At 34.9% G+C, this 12,350-nt stretch overlaps 1 protein-coding gene across 3 annotated transcripts in view; it reads right to left on the minus strand.

The window, feature by feature from the left end:
• LOC129237686 (putative epidermal cell surface receptor) overlaps positions 1-12,350 on the minus strand; it is a 153,605-nt gene that overhangs the window by 8,541 nt on the left and 132,714 nt on the right. For 2 of the 3 annotated variants that reach the window (XM_054872614.1, XM_054872695.1), the window contains exons 6-8: positions 7,016-7,645; positions 6,598-6,846; positions 71-1,192 (exon numbers count right to left, since the gene is read on the minus strand). In XM_054872614.1, coding sequence (XP_054728589.1) covers positions 71-1,192; positions 6,598-6,846; positions 7,016-7,645 — 2,001 coding nt within the window. The remainder of the gene's footprint in view (positions 1-70; positions 1,193-6,597; positions 6,847-7,015; positions 7,646-12,350) is intronic. The other variant, XM_054872772.1, reaches the window with a different exon arrangement.

Here is a 12,350-nt window from a genome sequence, read left to right on the forward strand (position 1 = left end):
TTTAAGGTTAATGAAATTCTGCTTATGTGTGTGTATATGTGCTACTGCTATGGCTATGTTATGAATCAACCTGTTTGACTGGATTGTGAAGCCGTGGCCACAACGGCCGGAAGCACGCCATGTTCCGTGGATTGAGCGGCTAAGCCCACCGCGCTGGTTGTCGCCGAAGATGTGGTTGAACTGCTTGCCGATTGTTCCTGCAGTGGTTGGTGTTGCAGCAAATTACTGTTGTTGTTATTGTTGCTATTCACGTTTGACGCATGTGCATGCGGCAGGTGAGGCGGTTGCCCAAGGCCAGGCACCACGGGGAAACCACCGTAAGCCACCGGTTGACCATCGACAATCGCTATACCATGCGGGGGCGGTGGTGGCGGTAGACCGCTATGTACTATCGGCACATAGTGCGGATGGAGTGGCGATTGACCCGGTTGTGGTAGTTGTTGTTGTGGTGGTAATCCATTGACACCACTCTCATTCCCATGACCATAGGCGCCTCCATTGTAGGCACCCTGTACCGGCGTGTGTTGCAAATGTTGCAGGATGTGTTCGATACGCACGTGAGGTGGTAAATTGCCGGGTGCTCCTTTGAAACCCGGCGGTGGGCCAGGCGGTCCGCCCGCTGTTGCCATGCCTGGTGGATGTGCGGCCGGCGATCCAGCTCCCAGGATGTTGAACAAATCCGATTGACTAGTTGGCGCAGGCGGTTTACCCTGTGCGATGCCATTGGGACTAATGTCGTATGGTTCGTACGGATTGTAAGGGTCGAAATGATCTTTCGGTGGCTGAGCGGGGTTGTAAAAGCCGTATGGGCCAGGATGACCAGCTGGTGGTAAGTGTGGATTGTAGTTGACAACAGCACCGCCAGGACCGCCGCCAATGTGTATGGGTATGAAGCCCGGTGGCGCGGTATCGTGTTCATCTTGTGGCTCGTGGACATCATATTTGACTTCATTCTGTTGTGGCTTCACAATTACTGGCTTCTTTACGAACTTTTCATGTTTGTCGTGTTTCTCCGGCCGTGCATCACCAAATGGTGAGCCACTCTTCGGTGGCTTGCCGTCGATTGTGGGATAGAAAGCATCGCCAGGACGTGAAGGCTTCTCGTGTGATTTGTTCGGGTAAATATCATTTTTGTCGCTGGACACGTGTGCTGAATTGCTTCCAGTGCTATTCGGTTCCTCGGTGGATGACGCTGTTGGGAATGATGAAATGCAGTAGATAGACAGATTGTTGTTATGGCGTTATGTGACAATGGCATTTTGTTTATTTACAAGAAGACGTGTTGGTTTTATGCATTCGATTTATGGCGTTAATCAAAATTTTTTAGATTTGTATTAGATTTACAAATTGTGTTTAGTTGCGATTTTATGTGAGTGCACGAGACATTATGAAGCGCATTAGAAGTTACAAATAAAAGAAAGAACACAAATAAAAAATTAGAAATTAATAAATAACAAATAATAAATAACAATGGATGATTTGAAGAACAATATAAATACCAATACAAAGCCTATCATAAAAACGCATTGATGCGAGTGAACTGCTTCAGTTGCCGATAAAAATGATTTTTTTTATAAAAAAATTCTGATGAGTTTATAAGACTTGCGTACTGATACAATAAATTCTGATGTTTTTATGGCCTGTTAACACAAATATGCCGAAAATGCAATAAGTGGCGATGTCATGAGGGGAAGTACCAAGTTGTATAAGGCATAAGAAATGTAGTTATGGAAAAGCCAAGTATAGAGCATTAAAGAAGATAGAGTCGCATGCAATATTTCATTGTCATTCTATAATAATAATACGAGTATATAGAAATATGTCGCTAATATTAGAAAACCAAAAGCATTTACTTTATATTCATTCTGAGTGGTTTTCATCTGTTTAAATTTCACGTGAGCAAAGTGACTAATCTAGTAGTAATGCAAACACAAACACGAATATATTCCTACGAAGAAAAGGTAGAGCTTTTCAAAGTCAAGTAATCCAAGTAATTTGGAAATGAACTTAATTTTTTGTGAAAACCGCTCTATTTGTATGCTTGAGTATGATGAAAAGTAAACTGGAAAATTTTTTTTAAATTTGTTATGAAATTTTTTCTAGCTGAAAATTTTGGTACGGAATTTTTAAAGCCAAATATCTTCGATTGTTTTTAAAATGTTTATAATTTTTTTGCTTTTTTTAATTTATTATTAATTATATTATATTTTAATTAAATATTAAAGAATTTTTTGTTTTAATTTGTAGGGAAAAAAATTTTTTTATTAAAAATTTTTAATTGTTAAAGAATTTTTGTTTTTGGTAAAAATTTTCGGGAAAAAAATAATTTGTTAAAAAATGTTTGGGGAAAAAAATGCAGAAAACTTTTTCTGTTAAAAATTTTTTGGGGGAAAAATAAAAAAAAAAACTTTTTGTTAAAAATTTTCCAATTTGAAAAAAGTTTTATTCTTTTGAATTTCTTCTAGGTCAAAATTTTGGTACAGCGTTTTTAAATGCAAATATCTTCAATTGTTTTTAAGATGTTCATACATTTTTTTTTTTGGTAATTTTTAAAGATACAAAATTTTGTAGAGCTTTTTGGAAAATTTGTTTTAGATGTTTTTGGAAATTTGTTCTAGAAATTTTGAAAAAAAAAATTGTTAAAAAAAATTTTGTTAAAAAAAATTTTGTTAAAAATAATTTTTTTTATTAAAATTTTGAGTAAAAATTTGATTTTCTCATATTTGAAAACTACCCTCTCAAATTTTTTTGGTAATTTTTGTTTTATTAGCTGAAACAATTTTTGTTTTTGTTAAAAATTTTTGGGGAAAAAACTAAAAAAAAAACTTTTGTTTTTGGAAAAAAAGTTTGAAGAAAAAATATTTGTTACCAATTTTTGGGAAAAAAATAAAAAAAACTTTTTTGTAAATAATTTTGGGAGGAAAAAATAGAAACAAAATTTATTCTAGGTGAAAATTTTGGTACAGAATTTTTCAAGTCAAATATCTCCAATTTTAGCGGATGGAACATTTTTTTTAGGAATTTTAGGGGACATTTTTTATTTGTTTGTTAAAAAGAAATAAATTTTGTCAAAAAAAACATTTTTTTGGTAAATATTTTTGGTTAAAAATAATTTTGTTTATTAAAACATTTGAATAAAAATTTAATTTGGTCATATTTGAAAACTACCCTCTCAAAATTTTTTGGCAATTTTGCTTTATTAGCTGAAACTATTTTTGTTTTTGTTAAAAATTTTGGAAAAAAACATTTTTACTAAAAAAATAAACCATTATTATTTGTATTTTTTTTTATTTTTGTTAAAGTTCTTTTTATTTTTTCAATTTTTGCTTTATTAAGTAATCACTGCAAATTTCGTGTGTGTCTGCCAATAAATCAGTACCTCGTAATAACAGAAATCACTGCTATGCTTTTTTTTGGCTAAGCAGAGATTCTGTGCATTTCATGTAATTATATATCGTTCCCCTTCCGTGTTAACCTCGTAAATTCATTTTTTTCAAAATTGAGATTTTTAGTGAGAAACACTCCTTTGCACTCCAAACGTGCAATGTTCATAATATCATATAATTTTTTTCAAAGCGTTTCGATTTTTCTCGTATTTACATGTTCGAATTCAAAAACCTCGTATTTACTTAAGTATCGTATCAAATAGGTTATAACTTTCCATAGAGATTTAAGTATCTCTAAACATTTTTATCGATTTACTGAAAATTATGATTTTGTAGATACGAGGTTAACACAGAAAGGGGACGATATGCATGTACAGTCAAAATAATTAATTGTTATTATTATTCGATAGTATTGATAGTTCATACATTGAATATTGAAAACCATTATGGTCCCAACTTTCGATAGTTTTAAAGCTCTAATGAACAGATACTCGGTCTTTTTACTGATTCGCTGTAGATTTGTGAACATAAATTTACAGAAATATTAGAAGAATCGAAAATATCAAGCATTAAATAAGTCTCAAAATTATTAAACACTTTTAAAAATTTTTTCAGTTAAATTCTTTTATGCTCAAGTCAATTGGCTTATTTAATTTTTAGAAAAAATTCCGACTATGTTCACTATACTTGGAACACAAAAAGTAATCTCTTGATAACATAAAAGTAATCAACAATCTTAGCGAAAAAAAGTTGTTAAGTATAATTATGCACACAGCCTCTAATTCATATCTAAGTTCTCGCGAAAGCGCTTTTAAAAGAACTAAAGTGATAAAAGGCTAAATATCTTCCAAAATATCTCAAATAGATCCCGTTTCTCTCCTTCACTACACTCACTCAACAGTACTGAAAGGCTGTAGATTGTTTTTCTTCCTTTAAGTATTGAAATTTTTTGCAGGTAGTGACCTACATTACGGTATCTAAACGGCACTCTAGTGCTATTTGTAGTGAACCCTTGATACTCTTGCCATCTAATCTACCTAGCCTCAAGGGGGGAAAAACATGAAAAAGCTATCCTTAACCGTCAACAATTCGGTAAATATAGCGTTATAATTTGAGCTAAAAAAGGGTACTACCGAAAACCGGCGTAAAATTTGTCCGAAATAATGAAAGAAGCGCTATTATCCAGCTGATTGATAATGAAATAGTTCATTGCACACGCCGATGTTTTTCAACAATACTGCACTGCGTATGAATAAAGTCGGCCAATAACTTCTTCAGGGATCGTAATATTGATATTTTTTCACCATAAATCCGATTACCGCATTTAAATATTATAAAAAATTGTTGGGTCTTTTTAGTCCCAGCTTTGTATAAGAGTAACAGTCAATTAATATTGAAAAAATACATAACATGTTTTTTGAATGGGGCAGCATTGCTTTACATCTAGGAGGTTTTATTCTAAGCAGACGTTTCAAGATCTGCAGAAACTTTCAAACAAACAAACTATAAATAGAGATAATATTAAAGTCACTGATGCTGATGGTATTTTATACATCAAGTCTTGCGTCATTTTTTCTCTTGGCATTTTTCTAGTCTGATATTCTCTAAAAATTCTCAAGTCATTGTTGCACGTTTCCAAGGCTTTTCCCGCTAAAGTTTGAAATAATATCTTTTAAATAGTTAAAACTTTGAGAAGAGATCTCGGAATTAATTTAAATCGACTTAAACTGTCTCCAGAAGATGAGGTCGAAATATCGACAAAAAGGTAACGCTAAATCTACTAGTATCTCTTCATTTATTTCCGTAATTAATGAAGCTAAATTAGAGTTGTGAAAAAAAACGTATTACTGTATTCCCATTATTTATATATCCCAAGCCAGGTATAAAGATATGAACTAGAGGAAGTAAATGCTTACTAAGTTTTTCATGAACTTCATGAAGACAAGCCTTCCACTCACTCAGAAAACTCCTCTACTTCTTTGTAAGTGTTGCTTTAAATTCTTTTCGGATTTTATCGAGTTCAAACAAATGGGCAAAGGTTTTAAAAATGGTGTTATCCCTCAAGGGTCGTTAATTTTTTGTCACGCAAAAGTTGCTATTGTGCAAATTTTTTTGTTGCACAGCCTTACAATGATACCTTTCGGCAAAATAAAACTTTATTATATGATATTCTCGTTTAGCAAAAATCAGCCAATAAAAATAGTAAATATCCGGTGTTTTTCTAAGAGCTTGAGAACTTAAAATTATAATACAAAAATATTATTGGAATAACTTTTTGTCATTATAATCTCGTAGATAATTTCATGGCATTTTGAATATGATATCCGGCATATGTTTACTGCGGCACCGAGTTATATGGTCCATTCGATCAGTCCAATTTTCGACTTCTTCTTCTTAATTGGCGTGATAACCGCCGACCCGATTTTGGCAGAGTTTACCAAAGCGCGCCAGTCGTTTCTTTCTCAAAAACTTTCAGAGCCGACATGACCCAGCCAATAAATCCGCATGGCGTCAATGGTGGCTTCATTATTGCAATAAATCGATTGTCAACCGCGCTGTATGGCAAGTTGCAGCATCTTGTTGGAACCAAATGTCGTCGTTGCTTAGCTGATTAGTTTTTCGAAACAAAAATTCAGGCAGCATGGCCCGGTAGCGCTCGTAACGGCAGCTTCTTCCTCATTTCGAAAGAAAAAAGGACCAGGCCAGCGTAAAAAACTGCTCGTAAATGGACGAAGTCGCGAACAGGGTAAATTTCCACATTTCGGTATCGCTGCTCTGGCTTAAACGATTCATGATGATTTGCCAAACCTTACTGCACAGAAATCGATAGTTCTCATGCAGCTAAAAAAACACCCGATATATATTCTAGTCAATTATGTCAAATTGACATAATCAACATTTGAGGATTAATATATTCTGTTACGCTCCCTATATGGGTCACAATCAGTTATTTTTAAGTACTCTTCAATACTTTCTAATCCTTAAATCATTACTTGTGAAACCTTTGAATTTATTAATAAACCACTTTTAACTGCGATCTCGTGTTAAGGACCATGACATTTCATGCGTACTGCCTATCCACCTATAAAATTACGTGCCTTAGTGAAACCCAATGTTTCACAATTCATCTTTTGTCAAAGCTTCCTCGTACAACGGAAAACTTTTCATTAAAGCTAAATTTTGTAATCCAGTTTTTTTATTTTATATTTACCGCTTGTATCATGACCTGCCCCAGTGTTAAAGGCGTGATTTGGTGGTGGCAAATCACCATCATTCCCACTCAGTTTGGGTGTAAGTGGCGCGCAGGCCCAGTGTTTGCAGCACTCATCATCGGGTATAGGCAAAACACGTGCCTGTGACGGATGGCAAGGCAAATCGGGTGGCGGTAAAGCCAGCACAGGTGGACAGGCGGGCCGGCATTCTACTTTACCGTTCTCACAATAACAATGCTGTTCACAACCTGTCATACGGCAGCGTAGCGCAATGAGAAAGGCGTAGCGTGAATGTAAAATGAAAAAGAAAAACAAAAATATGTGGTTAGTGTTAATTGAATGTTTTGAATTGTTTGCATTGTGAGTAGGTATATATTGTATATGTATGTGTGTGTATGTACGTGAAATGCTACTCACCGGTAAGGTTGGTTGGTATCGGTGTCCAATTATCAAATGTTTGGCCCAAGTAGTCGCAGGTGCCGTTATCCACGCAACGCATCTTCTCCGGACAACAATTCGGTGCCTTCGGTTCAAAGCTAGCCGGCTCCGGTTCCCAACGCAAGCAATGTGGATTCAACAAATCCAAGCCAAAAGTGGATGGACACTGTAGCTTAGCGCAATGCACACCTTCCAGCGTACAAATGCACAGTTGTTCGCAGCCATCATGGAATTGCTGACCATCACGATAATGCTGACCTTTGTACTCGCAATCGGGCTGTTCGTGGCCACCTGATAAGTCGCGTGCCTCTTCGGAACCATACTGCTCGTCGCCAATTGAGTTTTGCGCAGTGGGAAGTGATGGTTTTTGCTCGTGGTCGTCAAGCGTAACATCGCACAATTCCAACTGGCAGCACACGTCCTTTGGATCCTTAACATAAACGCACTTATCGAGACGGGTGTGATTGCGCTCCGGACAACGTGGTTTGCAATTCATTACACCGCCCTCGTCACAGTGACAGATCTGTTCACAGCCGATTTCTAGACGTTCGCGGAATTTGTAATCGCTGCCGTTGTGGTGGCAGTCGGGTCGTGGTGTTTGAGAGGACGCTACGCGTGGTAATTTAGAGCGTTTGTAGAACGTAGTTTTGAATTTGTTTTTATTGCAATGTTAGATGTGTTTGTTGTTGTTTTCGTTGATGGCAAGTAAAGTATTATGCATTCAATGCGGTCGATTGTTGGATTTATTGCATTTTTGTGGTTTTGGGTATACATTTTTTGGTTTTAGTTTTTTATGTTGTAGCAAATGAAATGAGAAGAACAAATAACAAAGCTTGATTAAGCAAATTGTGAGAAATAAATTATAAATATGTATGATATAATGAAGTTCATAAAAGAAATAAAATGTGTATATGCGTTCACACCAGTGTTCACAATAATGGAAGTGCGACATATTGCAAAGTATTGATTTCTTGTTAATTAAAAAAAATTAAAAAAATGTATATTACATCAAAATTTCTAACTTTTTAATCACAACTTGCTTTAATCGAGTATGCAGTTTTATAGCTCTTTAATTTTAGTATAACAAAATGGAAGCTTGAAGTGGCTTAAAAATCGCGTTAATTTTAGAATATGGTTTTGCTGACGGTCTGGTAATTTTCTTCATATAGAAAAATTTCGAAAATGCATAATATACTCAAGAAAAAAATGATTAAAAATCAAGATAATTTTGAACCACTTCTATCTTGCACACTATTATATCCAAATTGAATAGGCTACAAAACTGCATACCTAGAATTTTTCTAAAAATTCTGATTAAAAAGTTATGAAGCTTTGATGAAAGTCTATTGATTTCTTCTAAACTTAGTATAAAGTTTGAAGCTTTAAGTTATATGATTTTACAATTATGATTGTTTTATGTATGCAGAAACTATTTTTTATTCATTATTAAAATCAGAAATTTTAAAATTAAATAAAAAAGAAGTAAATAGTCAAAGCTTTGTAATCACGCTGCTATTATTGTGAACACAGGTGTATGTATGGTATGACCTTCAAAGCTGTGCCAACTTAGCGCTTTGGCTGGTGAGTTTAGATACGCGAAATGTAAGTTACTTGGCAAAAAATTGGCAGGCCAATTCTTATAAAACTTTATCCATAAAGCAGATGAAGCAGTTCATTTTGAATTCGCGAAAACTAGGTATGTATTTATCCTAGTAATATGAACGCATGTATGTATGTATGCATGAAATGAAGTCTATAAAAAAGCAACATTGAAATTAATTTCAGTAAAATTCAGATGAGTTAAATATTTTAAAATATTACACCGTGCAACAATGAATTTTCTTTGTTAATCAGGAAAAAAATTAAATGCTTGTGGGACTATAGATTTTATATAAAAATGTTGCACGCTTAGTTTTTTATTTCTCATCAATTTAATATTTTAAAGGGCTTTCAAAATTTCAAAAAACTAAATTTTTAGTTTACGCCGGCCGCCGTTACCGAAAGAGTAGGTGTGTGACTACCATTCCGAGTACGTAGGCTCGAATCTCTTTACGAGAAACACCAAAATAAAGAAAAAGTTGTTTTTAATAGCGGCAGGCAATGGCAAACCTCCGAGTATATTTCTGCCATGAAAAAGCTCTTCATAAAAATATCTGCCGTTCGGAGTCGGCTTGAAACTGTAGGAACAACAACAAAAGACGCACGTCACAAATTTGAGAAGGAGTTTGGTCATGATATTAATATGGACATCAAATGAAAGAAGATATATTCAGCTATTAAAATAATAATTAATTTTTTTTTTGCTTTTTGCCTGAACAAATATAGATTTTTTAGGGTATCCTAGTTACTAAGTATTTAACATTTTTATAAAACACCAAAAATAACGAGGTTGAGAAATATATATGGGGGGCATACGGTAGTTAAGGGCATGCATATACGAGTATATGGCTCTAACTTTCCGAAACAATTATTTTTGTTTTACTTTTGTTCAGATCAGACATGGAGGATTACAACTTAACTCAGGAAATCAAGAGACAAGCACTTATCGTCGCTTTATGTGCAAATCACACCGATTAGAAATCTCTAATTTTCCTAAAGTGCACTCTTTTATTCGTTCATAAGGTTTATAGTGAATGGGAAGCAGCAGATGGCGACGCAGAATCTGTTCCAAAACGCAAAAAAAAAAAAAAAACAGATACAGTACAGTCTACAAAATTTATTCAACCAATGCAAGCGATCATTGAAGCTGACCCTTCAAAATCTATGACGGCCCTTGCGAGGGAGTTTAATGTTTCTGAATGTCTTATACATTGAGTTTTCAATGAAAACTTCCGGTATAAATCCTACGTTATGCGCAGAAGTCGGAGTAGACATGAGAAACAGCGCGCCTTCTAATAAAAACCCTTTTAATCAAAATTAGACACGCGCCTGAAATGTAATTTTTTTTCCGGCGAAAAAAACTTTGACTGAAACTAAAAGGCCAACCGCAGAAATGTTGAGAATGGTAGATGGCTACGTTTCAACCCTACAGAGGTCCTTTTGTCACGTACACGAAGCGTCCAGCTACTGTTCTGATTACACAGGTCGACACTGAAAATGATTCAAGCATCGGACCCGGCCTATCTTATAGATTTTTCATCGCTGAATACGAATTTGACCTTAAAAAGTTTCCATCACGTCAAGATTTTGAAAAAAATTAGTTCAAAAAGTCAAAAAAACGTGTTTTTGACCATTTTTGACCAAATGTAGTGGATGAACCTGAGGTGATGGAAGCTTCTACCTAGCCTTAAACTGAAGCCTGAACCTTCAGTTATAAGATCCAAATCGAAAATACCCTGAATCAATTGTAAATTTTGATGTAGCACAATTTTTTTATCTGCTCGCGCACGATTTTCATAGGTGCAGCCATGCAGGCTAGTTAGCCTTATCATAGTGGTGCGCTGACTTGTACCTTTTACCTATCATGTTTTTAGTTATTGGGTTTGCTTAGCACGATTCGGAAGTTGTAATTTCAAAATTGAAAGTGTCGGATTCAAGATGGCGAAAATAAAAATTTAATAAAATCAAATAAAAATTTGATTTTGCAGCTTGTCTTAGAATTAAAGGAAAGGCAAAAATTGTATGTAGAATTTCGTTTGTCTAGAAATTTAGTTGTTACAGTTAGAAATATTTCTAGCTATTAGCTATATTTCTACCAAAGACACATATTTCTAACTGTTACACCTTAATTTTAAGCTAATCGCAATTCAGCTATACGGTTAGCTGGGTCAGCTAAAAATTTCTTTCAATGTTTGGTTTTATGATGCGCTGAAGACAAATATGACATCATAATTTAAAAAGGCAAAACCAATATGGTGATCTAAATTACTTTTTACTTCACGAACAACTATTGAAAGATGAATTTATATAGTTATATTAGACTAATTTTTGGCAGTAGTAATAAAGTTTTATAACACAGGTCGACACTGAAAATGATTCAAGCATCGGACCCGGCCTATCTTATAGATTTTTCATCGCAAAATGGTCAAAAACACGTTTTTTTGACTTTTTGAACTAATTTTTTTCAAAATCTTGACGTGATGGAAACTTTTTAAGGTCAGATTCGTATTCAGCGATGAAAAATCTATAAGATAGGCCGGGTCCGATGCTTGAATCAGAAAAATAATCATTTTTTGTCGACCAGTGTTATAGGTGTTGTGAACAACAAAGGACATGCCATACCACCACACTTCTTAACTATACTTTCGAGTGGATTCTGCTGTACTGTATATATCGAGGTTCTAGAGACAGGAGTGAAACCCTGGATTGATAGTGTACGCAATGATAGCCTATACATCTTTCAGCAAGACTTTCATACAAGTCGACGGATGGATGGCTAAAAATTTCCATGACTATCGAACATAACACCGAACTTATGGCTGCCGAACTCCCCGGACCTTATTCTCCTGTATGTGTAAAGGTGTTGAGCGTGAAATCAGTAAGTATCCCCATAACACAATTTCCTCTTAACACCGTTATGATTTATATGAATAAGGAGCATTTGATTCGGGCATGCAATCGTTACTGGACTTGGTTCAAGAAGGTTATTGCAGTTATTAGAAACTTTATTGAATGATTTCATAGATGTATAATAAGTTAACGCTGGGTAAAAAATTCGTTAAATTTCATTGGATTTGATTCAAAATAATGTATATAAAAGTATGTATATTTTTTTTAAAATAGCTCATTAAGGAATTTCAAGGATATTTAAGGGTACATTTTTCAAAGGACATTATTGCATTACATTTCTTCTAGCGGAAAGCAAAATAAATATTTTCATTAATAGCTGTTACTCATTATTTTCACAACTACAATAAGAAGCTACAACTTTACTCCAACTACAACTTTACTCCGTCTTTCAGGCAGCATACGGATTCCTCTGATGAAAAATTCGAGTTCTTTTGATCTGATCCATTCATTTAGCCAGTTTGCGATGCTCTCGTAAGAAGTGAACCGCTCTCCAATAAGGGCTGACTGCATTGATCGGAACAGATGGTAACCCGAAGGTGCAATGTCTGAGGAACACGGCGGCAAGATTTTCCAATTCAATCCCTTTAAATATTTCTGGATCGACTTAGCAAGAAGCATCTCACACGTCACCAAACGTCTCTCGATATTCTCTCTCCTTCAATTGAAGTGGCACCCAATTACCCAGTTACCTGCTTTCTGGACCATTCCCATCGCGTGCAAACGTTTATCGACTGTTGATCTGTCAACATCCAACTCTTTAGACACATCATCAAGGGTTCGATATGCATCTTCATCCAATAATTGT

The sequence above is a fragment of the Anastrepha obliqua genome, chromosome 1, assembly GCF_027943255.1.
Source record: "Anastrepha obliqua isolate idAnaObli1 chromosome 1, idAnaObli1_1.0, whole genome shotgun sequence".
In the NCBI taxonomy this organism is placed as follows: Eukaryota; Metazoa; Arthropoda; class Insecta; order Diptera; family Tephritidae; genus Anastrepha; species Anastrepha obliqua.